General features: G+C 42.1%; 1 protein-coding gene across 3 annotated transcripts in view; it reads left to right on the top strand.

Moving 5' to 3' along the window:
* Window positions 1-229: 229 nt before the first annotated feature.
* The window catches only part of phip (PHIP subunit of CUL4-Ring ligase complex), a 75,138-nt gene continuing 54,523 nt past the window's right edge, over window positions 230-20,844 (top strand). The window contains exons 1-13 of one of the 3 annotated variants that reach the window (XM_033647796.2): window positions 230-526; window positions 640-698; window positions 784-813; window positions 965-1,024; window positions 4,062-4,212; window positions 5,790-5,888; window positions 6,205-6,365; window positions 14,115-14,336; window positions 16,868-16,968; window positions 17,264-17,334; window positions 17,757-17,857; window positions 19,631-19,671; window positions 20,220-20,318. In XM_033647796.2, the coding sequence (XP_033503687.2) occupies window positions 487-526; window positions 640-698; window positions 784-813; window positions 965-1,024; window positions 4,062-4,212; window positions 5,790-5,888; window positions 6,205-6,365; window positions 14,115-14,336; window positions 16,868-16,968; window positions 17,264-17,334; window positions 17,757-17,857; window positions 19,631-19,671; window positions 20,220-20,318 (1,235 nt within the window). In that variant the 5' untranslated portion in view covers window positions 230-486. Of the gene's footprint in view, window positions 527-639; window positions 699-783; window positions 814-964; window positions 1,025-1,118; window positions 1,615-4,061; window positions 4,213-5,789; window positions 5,889-6,204; window positions 6,366-14,114; window positions 14,337-16,867; window positions 16,969-17,263; window positions 17,335-17,756; window positions 17,858-19,630; window positions 19,672-20,219; window positions 20,319-20,844 lie in introns of those variants that run through there. The other 2 variants (XM_033647797.2, XM_078173679.1) reach the window with 2 other exon arrangements.

Genomic DNA, 20,844 nt, shown 5'->3' on the forward strand with positions numbered 1-20,844 from the left:
CGTGTAGTTGCTAAAACGTGATAAATGTCGTTTAGCTACGAAGTAACGGCCATTCTGCAGCAATGTGTCCTCTCCTACAGCAGGCTGCCATTGCTACCTCCCCTCTACAGTGGCGTGCGTGAACACACACAGCTTGTATTCTTCCGCAGAGGGCTTGCGCTTTTTCTTTTGAGGGGGAGGGGGATTCACGCAAACATGTCCACGCAGAAAAGTAGCCGCCATTAAAATTCACCCCGAGGCACAGTGAGTTCAGAGGTGTCATGGCGGTTGGGTCTTTCCCGGAGGAAGACGGCGTTTCGCGGGGGGAAACAGCCCAGCGCGCACTAGTTGTCGCTCGGCGGAGAGATACACGACGCAGCCGGGACTTTGTGTGAGCGGAGCTGAATGGAGGCAGCCTCTTCCTGGTGGATAAACAGTGACAGCTACAGGGCAGCCACCTAGACCCACCACACAGGCTCTGGCGCTGCCCTGGCAAACAACACCAAAATGGCTTCAGACAGTACACACATCGCGCAGTTGACTTCTGGTGAGTAAAGGAGATCGGAAAATATGTCATGGTTGTTGTAATATCCCCCCAATTTCCTCGGTGCCCTCTTCTAACGCAGCTCCCGTCCTCTTCTCCCCCTCCAACCATACCAGAACTGTACTTCCTAATAGCCCGATTTCTAGAAGCTGGACCGTGTCAAAAAGCAGCCGAGGTTGGTGTTTTTGCATTTTGGGATAATTTATAACATGTCCGAGATTGTCATGGGGTGTAATTTTGTATTTTTATGCTATTTTCAGACCCTGATAAGGGAGGTGGAGGAGAAGGAGGTAAGCAGTCAGCAATACGAGAGAGATGCTTCTCTGTGCACTGTACTTTGTCATGTTGCTTTTACTCTGATTTGTCATTTACTGTTTTAAAACATCACTCGGTACATTTATAACGTGGATGATCACAGTCGACACTGTTTTTCCACCCCAGCTGCTACCCATAAGGCTGGACTGGACAGGGCAGGAACACCCCGGGACGTACGAAAATTTGGTAAGGGAGCTCTATAACTGAGGAAAAAGTTTTTAGAGAGCAAAATAAAAATTGAATTTCCCGCAATTTTTAAATCAGGTGGCAAAGAAAAAACTGCAAAGCACTTTGCAGGGCGAGCTGCCTGCAAGTTGGGGCCGCTCCGGGGCACCGAGGGGTCGGCTCCCAGCCTCCTGTGCACCGTGCTGTGCGAGTTTGGTGCCATGCATGTCCAAAAGGTTTTAATAGTTGTTGGGGAAAATGTGTGTGAAATGTTGATACGTCATGAGTGTTGTGGTGTAGGAGCGCCAGGATCCGGAGGAGGGACTCCCTGCGCCACAAGCCAGAGAGAGATGGAGGCGCTCTTGTCCTGCAAGAGCCATAATTTGTGTGCATGGGTTGAAAACACACAGGGGGCAAGAGTTAGGAAACAGCAGTTTTTTTTTGTAGCAGAATATAAACAGTATATTCAGTAAAGCTGGAAGTTGCAGCGCGCGTGAGGGGCAGGCTGGTTGTGGTGGAGGCGTTTTTGGAGAGCAGCTGCTTTTTGGGGGATTGTGGTGCGAGCTCGGATGGAAGACAAGAGGGGAGATGAGTTTATGTGAAGATGCGAGGTAACGTGGAGCTGATATCTTATAATCGCGCTATTAATTGACGTGCTAATTGTCATGTAAACAAACAGGGCTCGCCTGGAAGCGCCGTTTACGCATGGGGGCGTGGAGAGAATTAATCATCGCGTACGTATTTATTCTTTAGCCAGCCTGCACATAGTGTCAAGCCATACTTTTCTATTTGATTAGATTGTTTTATTTTAACATTAATATAAAAATAATGACCTGTGGCCTATTTAATGCGCAGACACCCACATTTTAAAGGACTTCTCTTGTGTCTCACACACTCATCTGAACACTCGAGTCCACATCGCACCGAGTGTAGCTTCACCAGGATGTAAATTTATACGTTTAAGACATTATTGACAGAGTCTTTCTGCCTGCCTGTGTTTTCCTCTCCTCTCTCTTCCTGCTTGGCTCATTCGCCTCTCCGTGCCTCCTCCTCCTCCCCATTCCCAGCCGCTCAGCCTGCCTCCTGTCTATTGTGCATAATTTCCTCCATTAAAAAAAAAAGAAAAAAAAAAAAAGATACTGCGGGTGCTTTTTAATTATTAGACCAAATAGAAAGAGGATGTTTTAGAGGGCAGGAGTTGCAGGGATCAGGTTGGATGTGTTGTGTCGATGGCTGATGTCTGGGGCTGGCACAGAAGGGGGTTGGGCAACAATGAGGAATCAGCGTTGGCTTCAGTGATATTGTAATCATTAAGGATATTAATTGTGGCTAATTAATTAAGGCGGATTAATTAGATGTAGCATTATTTTAATCCTGCATGTAAAATTCTGCAGGAGCAAAATATGAACAAATATTGAAGCTATTTTTGAATAAAAACAGCCTGTTTTCATTCTAAACACATTTACAGCAATTTAATAATTTTAATTTTTGCACTAAAAATGAGTGGATTTCAACAATTGCTGTGTTTTGTAATTATTAGACCCATATATTGAAGGAAATAGCATCTTGATTAAGAGCTATGTATTGATTTTTGAGCAGTATATTGAAATGTGGTGATTGTAGAAGCTAACTTGGAGGCATGTGTGTGAGGCCATGTGCGTCTCGGTGGTGCTGCTGCTGTGTGTGTGTGTGTGGGGGTGTTATCCATTACCTTTTAAGAAGCAAGTAAAATGGAGCAAATTGTTATTACACATTGCTCTATCGGTGTGTGTGTGTGTGTTCATCGTGGCTGTGCGTGCACCTGAGAGGGGCTGATATGTGCTTAGAAACACTGATCACGTCTCTGAACCAGCAACAATGTTGAAAGCAATTAAGGGGTCATTAATCGTGTGTGTGCATGTGTGTGTGTGTGTGTCACAGAGACAGAGAATAAGTGTTACTGTCAGTGCTCAGATAAAGGAATGTAAGGGGGAAAAAAACGTGTGTGTGAGTGGAGTAATTGTTTAATTTCAGGCTCATTTGACCCCGTTCAGATATTTAAATGAGATGTGTCTGAAACAAAGCTGATTACCAGCACGTCTGATTTTAAATGGAAACATTTAAAATAATCCTGCATCAGACACAGTGCTGCATGCTGCATGCTTCTCCCTCGTCCCGTGGTGGATCGCTGCTATTCCAGTCACTCAGGCGTGTGTGTGTGTGTTTTTTCAGAGGTAGGCCATGCAGGAGTGTCCCCCATGTGTCAGTGGGATCAGAGACTCGCTGTGTTTATGACAGTGTGGCTTTCACTCTGCTTCATGCTTGTGTTGCATGCCACACCCCCTTTCTCTGCTGCTTCACCGTGCTGCTTGTGAACTGTGTCTGTTTCCATTAAAAAAAAAAACAAAAAAAACATTTTAACTGAATTTCAGCTTTTATTTTGCTCCAGATTTCATTTTTATCTTTCTTATTTTGCAATTTTGATATTTAATAATTAATATTTTTGTCTGAGTGCTCCTAAATGTATCTGAAATGAGGCTTTTTGCAGTTTGAGAGTGATTGTTTTATTTGTTTTGTCCTTATTAGTCGAGCTCGGTTTGTTCCTGTTGAAAGCCTCAGAGAATAGTAATGTGATTTTTTTTTTTTTGAAAGGGCACCTTTGCTTTTGAAAATCTCAGCAAACCAACAGGCATTTGGGTTAGTGACCTTGTGTTTTGCCTCTCGCATTGTGCTGAAAATACATTTTTTGTGTGTATGCTGAAGAATTTAAACTAAATGGACTCATGCCAAAAACAATTCTTTTCGTCTTTGTCACTCATAAATACCTAATTATTCCTTTTTATTATTTTCCAGGCAGTGTTTTGGTTTTCTTGGAATAGAGTAGGATCTACTGGAAATGTTTTCTTTATATAATTAGTTAGTTTTTGGTGTAATAATGTGGTGAAATGTTAGTCTTTCTCGGAAGGTTTTCCTGTAGAGCTTGCCAGGTTTGATGTGTTTACCTCTTTGCTCTCCTCTAACTTGTGTTTTCTCATTTACTATTCTGAATATAAGCTGAGCTACGTGTGTGTGTGTTCAGGTGAAGCAATACCGCCACATCAGTCCAGACCACCTGCTGCAGGTCTGCTCCAGAGTTTGTCCACTGCTGGAGAGGGAGGTCCCTGCCAGTGTGCCCGGACTCACCAGCCTGCTGGGGGCTGGAAGGCAGAATCTCCTCCGCACCAGCAAGAGTGAGTGGATACACGGTGCATGTGCTCATGATGGGCTGCTTTAATGTACACATAACGTATGCAAACACACCCACTCAGGCTGCTACATCTCTGCGTGTTAGTGCAGACTAACAGACCTCATGTAAATACATTCTTTGGTGTGCTCATGCAAATATAAGTGAATGCATACAGAGCGAGCTCACGCAGACAAGTCATGATACAGAGTGGATAATGTATGTGCATGTGATTTTCTTTTCTTTTTTGTATTTGGCCTGTGTTTGACAGAGGACAGTGTGGAATTTGGGGGGGTGTTATGGCATGCAACAAAGTTCCCAAGTTCCCAAGTTCCCAAGGCTGGAATCCAACAGGGGATGTTGTGGTTGCAGGGTTCCTGCAGATCCTTAAAAGGCATAACATTCATTAAGCTTAACTTAAGGCCTTAACTGGTGTTAAAATGTCTTAATGTCACCGATCTTAAAATCTTAAAAATGGTAAGAGAGGAGACAAGATTTTGCGACACGTTTGAGCATAAAGCAGTGCACAAGAGGCTTGGTTTGATTATGCAAAAAGTTTTTAAACTGGGCACAGTGGGAATTAGGGATGCATGACATTTGTTTTTTTGCTGATATCACATATGCTGATATGTAACAACTCATGTGACCAATAACCAGTGCCAGTGTCGATATAGCCACCTTTTTCCCCACCTAATTTTAGTGATCATCAAGTCTCTTCTGTAGTGGATTAATGTCATGTTATACATGCATACTCTTATTCAGCAGATGGAGACATGAAATACGATACTTTTCAATGTATGTAATATTCATTCATTGTGCAAATTAGGAAAAAGCATGTGGGTTGATTCTGATATTTCATTTAAAGCCAGTATCGGCTGATACTGATGATGGGCAGATATTATTGTGCATTCCTAATGGGAGTCAAGGCAGTAGAATCCCATATACAGAGTGGGAAACACAAAATTGCCAAAAAGAACTCACCAACAAACATCAGGTATTTCCAAGTTCTGTTCCACCGTTGTCTCTGCCATGAGACAAAAACTCATGTTTTATGTTCTAATCAATATTTGGGCAAAATTGTCCCGAACCCTAGGTAATTGTTGTTGGTTCTCTTCAGTTGTGGTTATTGTCAAATCAGCCTTAAATTTCATTCTACGTGGCAATTAAAATGGTCTTTGGGTGCTTTCACAATCAAACTTTTTTACCCCCTAAGTGCAGTTTGTTCGGGCAGGTGTGAACACAGCAATCGCACTCGTGTCACATTTATCTTGAAAGTGTACTCTTCTTCAACGTTTGCTTTACTTCCTGGATTTTTCCCACATGGAAATTCTGACCAATCAAGAGCAGCTTTCTCACACAAGGCATTTGATCTGGTCCGCTTGTAAATGCTGCCGTGAGAACACGAACCAACTCTAGGCAATTATACAACTTTGTGACAAAATTAGTCCCTGATTCAGACCAAAGGAGACGACTCTAGGTCTGAAAGCAAAGTGTGGATATACGGCATACACTGTACCTCTCAGCTACCAAAGTGCTACGTGCCTGTATGTCTCTAGCATCTCTTCTGTGTTCATCTGTCTCCAGACTGCAAGCATGTTGTGTGGAAGGGCTCAGCGCTGGCTGCGCTGCACTGTGGACGACCACCGGAGCCGCCTATTATCTATGGGAGCCCACCTAACATTGGTAAAGAAAACACAAACACACAAAAGATAAGATTCAACATCATCTGCTCTTTGTTTTTGCCTTTGCTATCAGTACATGAGTCAGATCTTACATTACTGTATCTTTGCTTGCCAAGGTCTTTACCGCCAGTAGCATTTGACAGTAGTGTTATTATTGATTTTCTTCGCAGTGTAGTTGTGCACGAGGTTATCCACTGTCGAGGCCCATTTTCATGTTCTTTGAAATATTTTATTAATTGAGTGGGTTTTTACTGATTAGATTTCTTTACGTATGAAGATGTCCTCCTCACCAGTGTGTGTCTTTTCTCGCCATCCAGTCGAGACATGCTTCAGCCGTCGACTGAATGGCTCCTATCGTCTCCGGCAGCTGGTGCCCACGGCCGTGTACCTGCACATGAAGATGCACAAGAGGATCCTGGGACACCTGTCGTCCGTGTACTGCCTCACCTTCGACAGGACGGGACGACGCATCTTCACGGTAAGGCTGTAGTCTTTACGTGTGTGTGTGTGTGTGTGGCATCATGTAGGCCTGTCACAATAATTATGTCATCGACTTATCGAACAATATGGACACGACCTTGTTCGTCTTTCTGACCTCGATACTGCCTGTTGTGTTCACGTAAGAATGTCACCAACATATCCGCCAACATGATGCCAGAAGAAACAGCAGGGTTTTCCTGACCATTACAGACTTGGGTGCAGTGATTCTCCCTTTTTCCCCTCTCCACCCCGCCTACTTGCACAAGCTTGAAACAACATAAAACAACTTTAAAAACAACGCAGTGTAGCTTATGGGTAGCCTGCAGCTGCACATTTGGCGTGGAGGTGGGCACAGTCCTGATTGTTGTTAGCTTGCTAACCTGTGGAAACAAGCCAAAAAGTGGGTCATTCGTGGTTTAACCCTCCAACAACTTCATCCTCCACTTCTTAAATCCACCAACAAACCAGCCAGTTCCTAAGCTGTCTGTGCCCGGGAACTGACCACAGCACACCGGCCGGATTATGGAGGTAACTGTGGTGTTCCTGAAGCTTTGCTAAGCCTGTCTGTTACTTGAAAGAGGCATCACTCGGTTTTGTTTTTGTCAGCCAAAATTTATGTTGAAGATATACAATGCAGAATTGTCATTTTCTGTCTGTAAACATGCTCACCAGCGAAAGTGAAAGTAAAAGCCAACCTCAACCCCAAATCGAGGCTTGTTTGGTGTTTGGCCTCAATATATTTGCTTTTTTTTTTTTTTGGCACTGTGTTTCTTGGATACTTGCTGCTTATGATTTGGCACCCGGTTGCTAGTTTTCATAACATCCCTACCTCACCTGAGCGCTGTGGGGGTTCACGTCTGTGTCAGAGGTCTGGATGCTAAGGTGTTTCCCCTCCTTCTCTTTCTCATGTTTTCCTCTTTCATTAATCCATCACTGATTTTATGTGTCTGATTAAACTAGTCAGACTTGGACATATTTTCCACGTTTAACGTTCGTGGATAGCTACGGTTGTACTCATAGTCCCAAGCTATAAATGGTATGCCTGGGAGGTTAACGTACTGTCCCCCTACTGCTGACATCGGGTGAAAGTGAAACTAAGAGGACACTTCTGGGTCTTGACTAAGCTGTCTGAGTGCAGACAACGCAAAAGCAGCGGAGCAGCAAAGAGTACATCCACAAGATGGGTTCACGACGGCGCAACGTTGTTTGCATAGACAGTACTACTCTTGAAATACAAATAGGTACGACGTAGAAGAGAGAAACTGATGCCTTTTTTGGTATTGGTGCTATTGACGCTAGGATCGATGTTCAAAATAAAAACATAGTATTGAGAGCATTGATATTTTATGATCAATCCGCCTAGTACTTCTCCATAATCATCCTGTGGGCACAGAAAATAACAAATCCAGGCAGAGGGCAGAGTTTCTGCAGAAAAATACACTGCCACACACTTCTAGTGGGTCTTAAATGATGATTGAGAGGGATTACTTCTGTGTGAGTCTGTACATGTTTTTTTTTTGTTTTTTTTTAGAAAAATCCTGCATAGTACATCTTAAAGCACAATTACCTATAGTACCATCCACTCCAATATTTCCCCTTTTTCTGTATAAAGACATACAAGTACATGTTGTAGATGCTTATCCTTAAGCAAAACAGATAAGCAGCCTGAGATGTCTTCAGAAAAATAAGCGCAACTTCAGCAGTACGTCTCAGTTTTTCCACGTTCAGTCAGTTGACTTCTCACTGTCATTACATGTGCATTTATCCACACATTTCCTGATCCAGATTCTTTTGAACTGAAGCTGCTGATCAACAATGTAACTCAGAGAACTGTGTTCTGGTCAGGGCGAAGAAGCCTCTGAAGCAGCATCTTACATGAAGTAGGTGAGGCATTGTTGAACTGGCACCTGACACCTGGCACCTCTTAAGCTATGTCTCTATTAAGGGGCTGCAGCCTTCGAAGGCTGCATTTGAAGTCCGATCGCGTCACATCGGTGCGACCAAGGTTGTCCCATTTTGGAGGCTCCTTAAATTGTGGCCAACAAATGCGGCCTTCTTTCCCAGAATTTGGAGGATGCAACAGATGAATCCTTCGTGGCCCAGCCCATCCCAAGATGCATTGCGTGCCAGTGATGATTACATATTAAGCTATGTTAACTAACAGTTGTTGACACAGCTTAAACAATCTTAATTTAATAAGTTTACCTGTAAACGCTCCATCAGCCTGAAATATATCAAACGGCGGTATCTCTGGATTAGAGATGCACCGATCCAGCTTTTTCATTTTTGATACCGATCCCGATGCTGTGGCTTTGAGTATCAGCCGATACCTGATACTGATGTGATACCATGGTTGACCTTTACATGTAGAACAGAAAAGACTAGAGGCATCAGGCATTGATGACTACACCGTTCATTCCTAAGATAAAATGAAACAAGATGAAACAGATTAATGCAATGATGAACTATTTATTTTTTGTTAAAAATGCGCAACAGCGGTTGAAATAGTGTGAAATACCTCCACGCAGCAGATTCTCTGCTTCACTCCATGACGCATGATGTAGCTCGTGTCGCAATAGGTTTAAAGGGAAAGGATCGCCTCAGGTATAGGTTGCATTTCCAGATACCCGATCCATCTATTTTGATGATATCGGAGCCGATATTCGATCCAGATATCGGATTGGTGCATCCCTACTCTGGATCCATGATTTAGGGCTAACTAACGTACTAGCGTACTCCTTCTTTCGTCAAGAGAAGCTGGTTGCAAGGTAACAGGAACGCCAAGAGGTTGGGGTGAGAACAACCCAGGAAATCCTCCGTAGACCAGACCGTCCCATTTCGGAGACCGTTCGGTTTGGCTGACGTAGACCGTGAAGGCAGCGTCCTTCAAAGGCTGCAGCACCTGAAGTGAGACACAGCTTTAGTCTAGTCATCTAGTGGGCTGGATTGGACCCTTTGGTGGGCTGGTTCTGGCACATGGGCCATATGTCTGACACCTCTGTCTTAAAGTCTCAAACTGTGTCATTTTGGGCTACTCCTGTAAAGGTAGTATAATTTTACATAAAGTTTATTGTGTATATTAACAGGTTTTTAAATATGTTAACTTTTATTTTTCATATTCCAGCATCTTAAGAATTTAAAGTTCACTGCTTCTTGAAAGGGTGTAGTTGCATTATTACTACTATTATTATCATACTAGTGGCATTATTTCTAGGACAATATATTGTTCGACAAATCCAGTTATGGTGACAGGCCTACTCTCTCTATGTCTCCCTGTTAGTGATGCTTCTGTGTGTGTGTGTGTGTGTGTTCTGGTGTTTAAAGAGCCGATTCAAAGTGATTCCAGTGACATTGTAGTGTGCCAGAGTCACCTCTTGTATGCTGTGTATATGTTTGATTGTTACAAGCTGTCTCTTGCTTACCAAGCTGACCGAGGGTCCGTATTCCCCGCCGTAACCGTTGTGGTGGTAGGAGGTAATTACTGTTTACCTTACTGTGGTGGGATGCTTTTACTGAATGACTCACAGCGACAGCTCAATTCAGCCTGCAGGGGAGAAAACTCACACATCTTTATGATCATAATAATACTGTAAGGGGAACAAGGAATTCCCCTGGTGTCTTTGAAGGAGGAAGTTGACCTTTGCTCCCTGGTTGCCCCCGCGTATAGAGTCGCCGTATTTGCTTCCTTCTTCATGTGCTTTGGTTGGAGATACAGTACGGCTAATGTGTTAAATATTGAAGGAACAATGAGATAATGTTGGTTTAATGTTGCCGTCCTTCTGTTTGGATCCTTGAGTCAAACACTGCCTGCTGCTATACACCATTTTCAGCTTTCACTTCTTAAATCTCTAAAAATGGCTGGCTGCTGAGAGGGAGGGAGGGAAGGAGGGAGCGAGGGAGGGGGGATAGATTGACTCCCTCTGTCTCTCTTTTCCTCTTATCTCTCTTTCCACCGTTCTTACACCACCCGCACTTGCTCTCGCGCTCTCTTTTTCTCTCCCCCCGTCCCTCATCCTGCGCTGCCCCTCCTTTGTTCCTCTCCCTCCCTCCCTCTCTCCTCTTGTCTCCCCCCTCTTCTTGCCATTTCTCATCATAACTGGAGAAAATGTTTCCTCTGAGGCGCTGGCTAAGTGCCAGAATTAAAATTCGTTCTTGCTCTCCCTCACTTTCTCCTTCTCCCTTTTTTTTTTCCTCTCTCCGCTCGTTTTTTCCCCTCCCTCCCTTTCTTTCTCTCGCTGTCTCCTTTCATGACAAGATCATTTTTATTTATATATTTTCTTATTTTCGGATCTTTTCAGTCTTTTCACTCCGACTCTGCTGCAGTGGGAGACAGATTGATTGATCGTCTTATTTAGCCCAAACATTCGGCGTGATCATTTGTGATCAATGAGCGAGTGCATGTAGGTTTAGTTAAACAATTGATTGGCCAACAGCCACATCGATTTGTGTAATATAGCTTTAGAAATGGCTGCGAGCTCATTATCATGGCCATTTGGAAGGACAAATTAGACGAGCTGGTTTGCTTTGTTTTGTAGCTAAAATAACTTCACATCTATAGCAGCAAGGAAAGTTTGTGTCAAGTCTCCAGCTTTCCAGTTGCTGCACCGTGCAGGCCTGACTCTCTTTGGGCATATCAGTTTTTCGTCCATCTTCCCAGAGCCGTAATTCGTCCTTGAGCTTTTTCTAAATCACTAAGGGAGCGCTTGCTGTTTTGATCAGTCCACATAAAATAACAGCTCCAGTCAGACTGTGTTCTGCTGGTGATGGAGCAAGCGATTGTGATTTATTCTGAGGTGGGAGTTGGTGTTTTCATCTCACATTTCCTCTCAAATCTATGCTGATGCTGATAGTGTGGTGTGCCTTATAAAATACTTTGCAGATATAAAAGGGTGGCTGTTTCGGCACGTCTGTCACATCAGTCTGTCAGGAGAATTGTGCGACCACGTTGTATAAATTTCCTTGCATTTCCTACATTACAGTTTTACCGTCAACCTCCCTCATTGTGTGAGTTTCTGCCCTTTTCTCCAAAAGACACTTCTTTATTTCCAGCCTGTATAAATCACACAAACTATTAGATCATGTCACACTGTGTTTTTGCATCTCGACTCTGGTTACCTGTTGGGTTTAAAAATTATTTTTGAGATTGTAATCAAGGCACAGATGGGTCCGGCACCACATTGAATCGCAAACCCTTTAACCCCTTACACGCTGGAACACAGCCAGAAATCCTAGTCGAGTCCCTGGAGGCTGTTTCCACGTCTTCATTTAGGGTCTTGATCGTGTATTTTCAGAAGCTGCCTCTGGGCAAACAAATTTCTTACAGGCTTGACTTTATGGATTATAGCTCATCTATTATTATTATTATTATTATTGCAGCCTCTTTTGAAGCATTGCTTTTGGGTTCTTTTCTTAGCTTGCATTGCTTTTACTTTATTTAATACTCACAATAAATATTCTACTGAGAGGGCCTCCTCTCAGCGTACGCCATCTTTGTTGCAGTTCTGCTCACAGGGCAGGCCAGTCTGTCTCGCAGTGAGGTGAAAGATCTCAGTCAGTGTGTTTGGTTTTCCTGTTATTTGTGTTTAAATGACATCGGTTGACTTTCATGTTGAGGAAACATTTACATGGTTGCAGGAACCATTGTGTGATTGTATGTAACTAGTGGGTGTTTTGGAAATGTCTGGATGCGTGCTGCTGTCTTTTTAACTTTTGACATTTCTTTTAGACCCTACCTTCGTCTTTTTAAGAGGCTTTGCCATTTGCAAGGCGGCCATTGTAAATAAGAATTTGTTCTGGCTTGACTGGTTAAGAAAGGTTTAATTAAAAAAATGAAAATGGACCTGGGGGTGCCCCCGTAGCTCATACCGCAGAGTGAGCGCTTACGGCAGTGGCCCAGGTTTAAGTTCAGCCCAGGGCCCTTTCCTGCAGGTCCTCCCCTCTCTCTATCGATATAGCATGGCAATTTGCATAGTTTAGTTTATAGAAAGCATCACAAAAAATGCTAGTGTTTTGGTTTCATGCAGTAAATGTATTTAATGTAATTTTCCACTGCTAAGGAACTGTTCTTTATTAATCAGAGGAGGGGGGTGGCTGGGGTGTGACTCTTTTTGATTTTGTTTTGACCCTCCCTGAAGCTATAAATATTTTTCCTTGAGCCTCCCTGAGTGACTGGTGGAAAATGCACGACCCTCAATCCACTATAAATTAGTGATTAGATTTTTAAAACTCACCCTTTGATGTTTGAAAGTTAAAAGTTAAAAGTTGAAAAGTTGAAATCCTGGAGTTAAAAACAGCCTCGGGTTTTCTCTCTTGTTGAGCATGTCGGTTAGTTAGTGCAAACTTTATTCCTTTTTGTACAAATTTTAAATGAGATGTAGAATAAAGTGATTTTGATGAAATATTACTATTTCAAGTTCAGATTTGGTTATGTTTTTTGGAAGCATTTGTTGCATAAGATGTGTTCAAGGACTGTCGCAAAACTGAAAATTCAATGAAATTTCTGCTTTTACAGTTTTTTTTTAAAAGTTTTCTTTAAAATATGCGTTAAATTAAATACAAAATACGACCATTTTAATTTGTATGCCCTTCTCTAGTGCTTTTAATTTTTTTTTGTCATGCCTATCCATTTTGCACCACCTCTTCCCCCTTCATTAGTAACAAACAATCCCTAACATCTTAGGGACTTTGACTAGTTTTAATTTTCAGTTCAGTTTGGTTCCAGTTAGTTTCCAGAGTGGGTTTGCTTTCAGTTTAGTTTTTATTGCTCGTTTTAGTTTTGTTTTTGTTAGTTTTAGTATTAGTTCTATTCATATTTTTATTATAATATGAAGAGTATTTGTCAGGGGCAAGGTTGAAGAACTTCAGAATATATATTACAATACAAAAACACAACACTTTGACTCACACATGTAGACATCCCAGTCCCAAACGTATGCACCAGTGTCTCCTCATGCTTGTTGTGTTTACAGATTTAAGCAAATTGACAAGAGCTAAAATTAGGACTATGAAAACAAAGATATTTCCTGTATATTTTTGTAGGTACACGATATTAGTTCAGTTGTTTATCCCCCTGAAGCCTAGCATTTATTTTTATTTCAGTTAACTAAAATGCTATTTCACACCTGGTTTTAGTTTTTAGTTTAGTTTTAATTAACTATAATGACCCTTGATAGCACAGCTGCTCTTGGTGTGTGAAAATGCAACTAAGCATTTCAAACTTGAGTCATTACAGGTGTAAAAATATATACAGTAATTAAACACAGTCCGACTAATGTATACCCACGTTATGGTAACAACATCGCGTGTTGATTTGGCACTACGTACTCTAATGTTTGATACTTTAAACTTTAAGTTAGTCTAAGATGATCTCGTGAGGAGGTCTCCATGACAGCTGCAGTGTTCCCTTGTCATCCTCACTGGTATTAATCACATTAGTATTGTGCATGTAAACGCCTTGAAATGTTTACTGCCAGTTTCTGTTTGACACAGTACAGATTAATCACCTCTATTTTTGCATCTGAAGAACCTCATTTCCTCATCTGTTTGTGTTCCAAGTTTGTGAGTGTGCTGACAGTCTGAGGCTGCAGTGTGCCCAGATATATTTTAAAAGTCTTTTTGAACTTGACATGTTCAATTTGTCTTTCCAGAAGTGAGGCAGAGGCAGACACGCCACTTCTCAAGCTATATAAAATACCAGTCTTCACTCACGTCTGATAACTGTATTGGCGTCGCTTTCTTTCTCTTCCAGGGCTCAGACGACTGCCTGGTGAAGATCTGGGGAACAGATGACGGGCGTCTGCTGGCGACGCTCCGTGGCCACGCCGCTGAGATTTCCGACATGGCCGTCAGCTACGAGAACACAATGATCGCGGCCGGGTCCTGTGACAAGACCATCAGGGTGTGGTGCTTACAGACCTGCGCCCCTTTGGCCGTCCTGGAGGGTCATGCAGCGTCTATCACATCACTGCAGGTAAGAGGATGGTCAGACTGTGTGCTTTTGTGTGAATGTTTGTGTGTATTTCCAAAATGAATTCTTGCATTCTCTAAATGCAGCACATAAAAAATGTTTCAACATTTTGTCAACTAAAAGATGCTTCATACATCTGTGACCTGGAGCCTTTTTTGTCTAAATCTTGCCAGACCTCATTAGAATAGGCTCATCTTGATTTCCTCCAGTGAGGCTATCGATGGATTCCAAACCCAAAAAAGCGGCTCTAGACTGATGCAGCAGGCTGTTGTAGAAACTTCCTCCCAAAGTGAAAAGTTCAAGCAACTCTTGTTAGACTAAAGTTGCAGCCTGGCTGATGTTTTTGTTGGAGTTGCACATGTTTATTTAATTTAAGCTGCCAAATATGATGTATTCAGTGTAACTGTATTCTTTGTAGAATGGAAAAGCCACTAAAACAACATTTAGATCACGACAAACTGAAACTCTACCGCCGCAGCTATTACAGGCGATGAGGTCAAGGAGAAGTAACCTCCAACATATGGACAAAAGACGGCATGACTGGCTGATATCCATAAGACTCATTTTTACAATCAGAAATTTGCATAACAGGGCCGGTCGCTAAAGGATGAGGCAGGCTGGGTGGTTCTTGTTGTGTTGGCATCCACCTTCTTTAACTATGTCTGTCTGTTGTTTGTTCCTACTGAAGACACAAATCTATAAATAAATAAATAAATATTAGCTCTTTTTGTCTTAAAAGACTATAATGGCCTTTGTCCCACCCTGGGATGTTTAGATTCTTGTTCCTTGGTGTGTTTCATTTACGGTCCTCAGTGACCTCTGTTTAGTCTCTGTTTTATGGTCTTTTGTGGCTTTTGTTTCTATTGACTGCATGGTTTTATTGTCTTCTTTTGTGAAGCACTTTGTGAGTGTGGCAGGAGCTATATCAAATGAATTTATTATTATTAGGCATTTCCTGAAACAGCTGGATATTGCAGTTTTTAGCAAAGGTTACCCAAACAGGCGAGGGGTTGCAGTGATATGAGATTTTCAAGCTATGAAAACGGTCTCAGAAAATATCGCAGAGTTATTATTATACGTCAAAATAATCCTTAAATGGGGCGGCAGAGGGACTGGAGGTTTGTCAGTTCAAGTCCCATCCAGACCAAATATGCAGCGTGGACTGGTAGCTGGAGAGGTGCCAGTTCACCTACTGGGTACTGCAGAGATGCCCCTTAGCAAGGCACCAAACCCTCAGCTGCTTGGGGCACCTGTCCTCTTGCTCTGACATCTCTCCATTTAATACATGTATAGGTCCTGTTTGTACATGTGTTGTACATGTGGGCCTGTGTGTGTATGACAACAGAGCGAAAAAAAAAATGAATTTCCCCATGGGGATTGAAAACAGAGGGGTTATTTTTGGGCTATTTTTTCATGAAATTTGTGTAAAAAGTAAAATAAAGTTGACATTTAGCTTTGCAACCCTACTTTAAACCATTTTTTAAAATGGAAGTTTGAATAAAGAGTCTCCCTTTTAAAATTACCAACATGAAGTTGAGATTCTCCGTCCGGTTGCATTTTTTTTTTTTTTTTTTTTTCAATATCATAGAGAAGCAAATGTACACGGTATTAAAAACGTCAATTTTAATATCACGGTACACCTTAAAAACGGTCTGCCGTTGCAAACCTAAACAGGAGTAAATAATGTATTTTGTTAGGGACTGATTTCAGTTACAAATTAATACATGCTAGTAAGTATTTATGGCAGTTAAATCAGGAGAGAAAAGAATATTTATTTACATGAGCACATAAGTATTTGGAGATTAGACCACATCATGATGTCTAGATGCTAGTGGTGGTGATGAGATGAAGAGGGTGCTGAGGGGTGGGCTTTTGATGAGCTCATCCTGGGCTCTGGATAAGGTCACAGGAGGTGAATGTGGTGGAGGAGGGCATGACGATTCTGCCTAACATGACGGCTGACAGGAGCAGAGAGGAGAACAGATTTAAAGTTTGGCAGCAGCAGCATGAATGGCTGAAGGAGATCATGACAAAATTTGATTGGCTAACTATAGGAGGAAACGGCCACAGTCAGTTGATTGGTGGACAACAGTGGAGATCTATAGCACAAAGGAATGAGCTACATTAGACATTGGGTGCACAGGCAACACTTTCTGGAGGGCTCCTTCATTGTTGGTTTTGGGCTTTCTATTGGATTTGTCAGCAATAAGAGGAATATAGAACATTGCGCGACCTGCTGTCCCCACGACCTGGCCCCAGATGAAAATGGAAAAAACTGCTTGATCATACACAGAGTTTAGTCTCTATGTTATCTGTTTAATATTTGTGTTTGAGCTTTTATTTTTTTTATGTTTACATGTTTATCTGTGTGTTTTAAGCTTGCATGCTAATCTCACTTCTTCCTACACTGATAGAGAAGCTTTTTTTAGCTGATGTGGGTTAATTATCTTTCCTTTTTTTTTGCTGTTATGTGAGCAGCATCTTCTGATCGCCCATTATCCTCAGCTGTAACCTCTAATTGGTTGTCTTTGCAGTTTTCGCCTCTCTGTTGCGGCTCAAAGCGCTACCTGTCCTCCACCGGAGCTGACGGCACCATCTGCTTCTGGCAGTGGGACGCACGCACGCTCAAGTTTGGGTGAGAAACGCTTACGCAGTACACACAGTATGCACGGTCTCACCTGCACAAGTGCCGTTCACACCCTCCGCACCAACATATTGTGAAGCAGTTTGCCAAAATGTCATTATATTGTCATGTATGATAATAATAGATTACTGGCTTTCTTTAATGCTTCATAGATTGAGTTTCACAGTGCTGTATGAGTAATACAGAGCAGAAAGGAAGCCTGTGAAACCCGTTCTATTAAAAACATACAGCCTGGCAGCTCAGTGTGCCTCACTTTAAATGTCTGTTTCTATTTGTCTGTGTCCAGGCAGAGGCCCAGTAAATTCACGGAGCGTTCCAGACCTGGCGTCCAGATGATCTGCTCCTCCTTCAGCGCAGGTGAGCACGGCTCGCTTTTGATTTTCACGCATGCTTCGAGACCACCGGAGGGGAAACTGCAGCAGAGCAGAAAAAATGTGTACAATTAGCCCAGATTAAGTGGAGAGCAAGCACAGCAGACAGCCACACTCGAGTGGGCCTGCTGCTTTCCACTAAATGTGGGATAAGTGCGCTTCACAGTTTTTGAGAGTGTGTTTCTGCTTCGAGATGAAATTAACCTTGAATTTTCAATAAATGACTTTAAAGTTACTTTTGCAGAAAGTTTGCACCAACAAACACAAGACAAGTTTGAAGTTCCTAGACAAGTTTGGCAAGTTTTTGTTTCATCAGAGTTTGAATCTTGATGTGCATTTTTTTAAAAACATATTGGAATACATGCATTTAATTTCTCTTACCCTGTATGTGTATGTGTGTGTGTGCAGGTGGTATGTTCCTGGCCACAGGAAGTACAGATCACATCATCAGGGTGTACTATTTCGGCTCAGGCCAACCAGAGAAGATCTCTGAGCTTGAGTCTCACACAGTGAGTCGCTTTTTTTTTTTTAAACAAAACTGTGTTTCAAAGGAGCTCTCTGTGCGTCACAGTAAGAGGCTTAAAATTGATTTGACTTATGTATCAACAAGTTTTATTAAAGACTTGGTTTATCTGTTTTCATTTTTTTATGCTTATCATGAACGTTCATTTTTGGGCCAAGTGCACACAGACAAAAGTATCTTTGTTATGGCCTTTCATCTACACACACAAAAAAACCTTTGTAAAACTTTGTCTGTGCTGAAGATTTTCAGAAACCGTTGTCCGAGTTTTTGACTCATGACATCAGAGTGTGCGCTGTTTGTTTCTTTGTGAGGTGTTTTGTGCAATTGTGGACATCGCTAAAATAGTGGTAGCTTTATCTTTGCTAACAAGACTTTTACACATGATTGTGCATGTACATTTTCACTATATTGAGGAACAGAGGCAACATAATGCGCTATGGAGGTCACTGCTGCAGGTAGCCTTCCAGCAACAGCTTTTTTAAGGCTTCTAATTGGTCAGCATATTCTTTTTGAGTGGCTTTAGGTTTATATGCTGTAGCTGCCTGTTGGTCTGGCATACTCTTGACTAGGTCTGCCCGACTAAGAATTTCCCTTGTCGACCAATAGTTGTCATTTAGGGCCATTAGTCGACTAGTTTCCTGACATGTTATTAACTAGCCAGCCCTGGAAATTAACCTGACTCCTGTCTGACTGCTGAGCGTGGACACTTCTTGTGTCTGTCCTTTCAAATTAAATTCCCACATGGTCCAGTCATATCAGTTTTGATTTATTCTGACAAGGTGCAGCTCCTAATAGAGTTTGCTATTTTCTGCAACTAAGCGACCAATGAAATCTTGCCGACTAATGACCTTTCTGGTCGACTAATGTTTGGTTGACTATCAGGGAGCGGGTGGCCCTACTCTCGACGGTGCTTTAACTTTGTTTTGGGATTTTAATTTGGACAGAATTTTTTTAGAACAGTGTTAGTTGACAGGGTGTTTTTGAGAACAAAGGAGGGAAAACCAGGGCGTCTTAAATTATCCATCTTTTAATTTCTCTTTGTCAAAATGAGTCAAAAACTTCTATATGAAAGTCCAAATTTCAGATGTTACAAATCTTAAAACCTAATACTGTCTTTTGCTTTATACTTGCACCTACCTGTTTGCAAATAATACTCTAATAACCATATTCGTACATGAAAAATACCTCTGCACAGGACCGCATATATATATCTACTTTTTACTTCTGTACTGACCTGAAATGCTTATATAAGAAAAACAATGTTTCGACCAAAAATCTGTCTTAAATTTGATTAAACATTATATTGAAAAGGTCTTAAAAGCATTTCCGATGTGTTTCTAACACCTGAATCCGCACTGAAAAACCCTGGTCACTAAAATACCTGTCTGGACTTGGTCTTGACTTAGGCAACAATAGTTTGACCAAAAACTTAAATGTCCACTTACTTCCTTTTCACCCAAAAGCTTTCAGCTGTATTTCATGGACTTCCTCAGTAGATGGAGTTTGCTCAGTTGTTTCAGAGATTGTCCAGATGAGTTGTGCTCATGACAACTGAGCAAACCCCATCAACTGAGTCCATGGGATGCAGTTGAAAGCTCTGGAAAAAGCTAGTAAGTTGACCTTGAGCTGAGATTTTGTGTTAAATATATAATTTATTGGTAATACACAATAAAACTGTCATGATTTGGAAGACGAGCGGAGGAATTGTTTGTCTCTCAGTACATTGTTTTGACTTTGCTCCTGTGTTTTTCTCACCCAGGACAAAGTCGACAGCATCCAGTTCTCACATTGCAGTGACAGGTAGGTCTGCACAGTTAGCGTGTGTGTTTATGCGTGTGTGTTTGAGAGAGAAGACGTGTATTAGAGCGTGTATTAAATAGTAAGTAAAGTTGGTGTTTCTGCTGACACCATCAAGTCACATTACAACACCCAAAGGTTCCATACAGGCTAACAGCAGTGCACATACAAAAATTAACTACACCTATTATGTAGCACACATACACTAACACGCACATGCACACACTTGCACATATCATGCACTCTCAGAGTGTTAAATTGCGTGTGCCTGTGTGGAGTTTGCAGAAAAACAAGCTCAGCTGTAATTCCCCTGGGTCGCTGTAATCTCAGCAGTGAAGGAGGAAGACTGTCTATGCAAAAAGGAGGGTGGAGGAGATGGAGAAGTAGTAGGGAGAAGGAAGGGGGGGGGGGTTACATACAATTAGTGTACCCTGATGTGCAGAGATGAAAGCGTTCATTGTGCTGCAGAAAGCTGAAATAAGACCAAATGTTATATTTACAGTTGATCTGCTGCATGAAGCTGTGTTCACAAATCTGTGTGTGTGTTGTAGGTTTGTAAGCGGCAGCAGGGACGGTACAGCACGAATCTGGCAGCTGCAGCCTCAGGGCTGGAGGAGCATTCTGCTGGACATGCAGACCAAATTACCCGGGTATGTGTGTGTGTGCAGCTGACAGAGTCTGGCTTTTCCACCAGCGCTGCCGTGTGCAGAGCTCACAGCCGTGGGTTGGGATCATCCTGCGGGTTTCTGTTGTCAGTCTAAATTTGACAAAAATCAATCATGTTGTGTACAAAAGTCCCACACTTATTGTGTATGAATATTCCCCGTGGAAACTAAGCACAGTTTTGAAGCCCAAACATTTATTTAGAGATAGTTAAAATAGACTTAATGCCGTTTGCACCAGCAGCAATTATTTACATCTGCATTAAGTGTATAACCCACAGCACGTAAATACTTCAGTAAAAGAAACAAAACAACACTTTAACACCTGTGGCATCAAGTGTGACACAGTGATTGATTACCTGACTGCTCCCAGACAGAATATAGATTTACGGCAGGCATGAGGCGACAGTGGATGAATGGAGATGACACTGATGGGCAATTGAAGTCATTACTGCCTGAATGAACACAACAAACATGAGACAGCAATGAAAATAAATACTGACTTTATTGAGTC

This window comes from Epinephelus lanceolatus, chromosome 13 (assembly GCF_041903045.1).
Source record: "Epinephelus lanceolatus isolate andai-2023 chromosome 13, ASM4190304v1, whole genome shotgun sequence".
NCBI lineage: Eukaryota > Metazoa > Chordata > Actinopteri > Perciformes > Serranidae > Epinephelus > Epinephelus lanceolatus.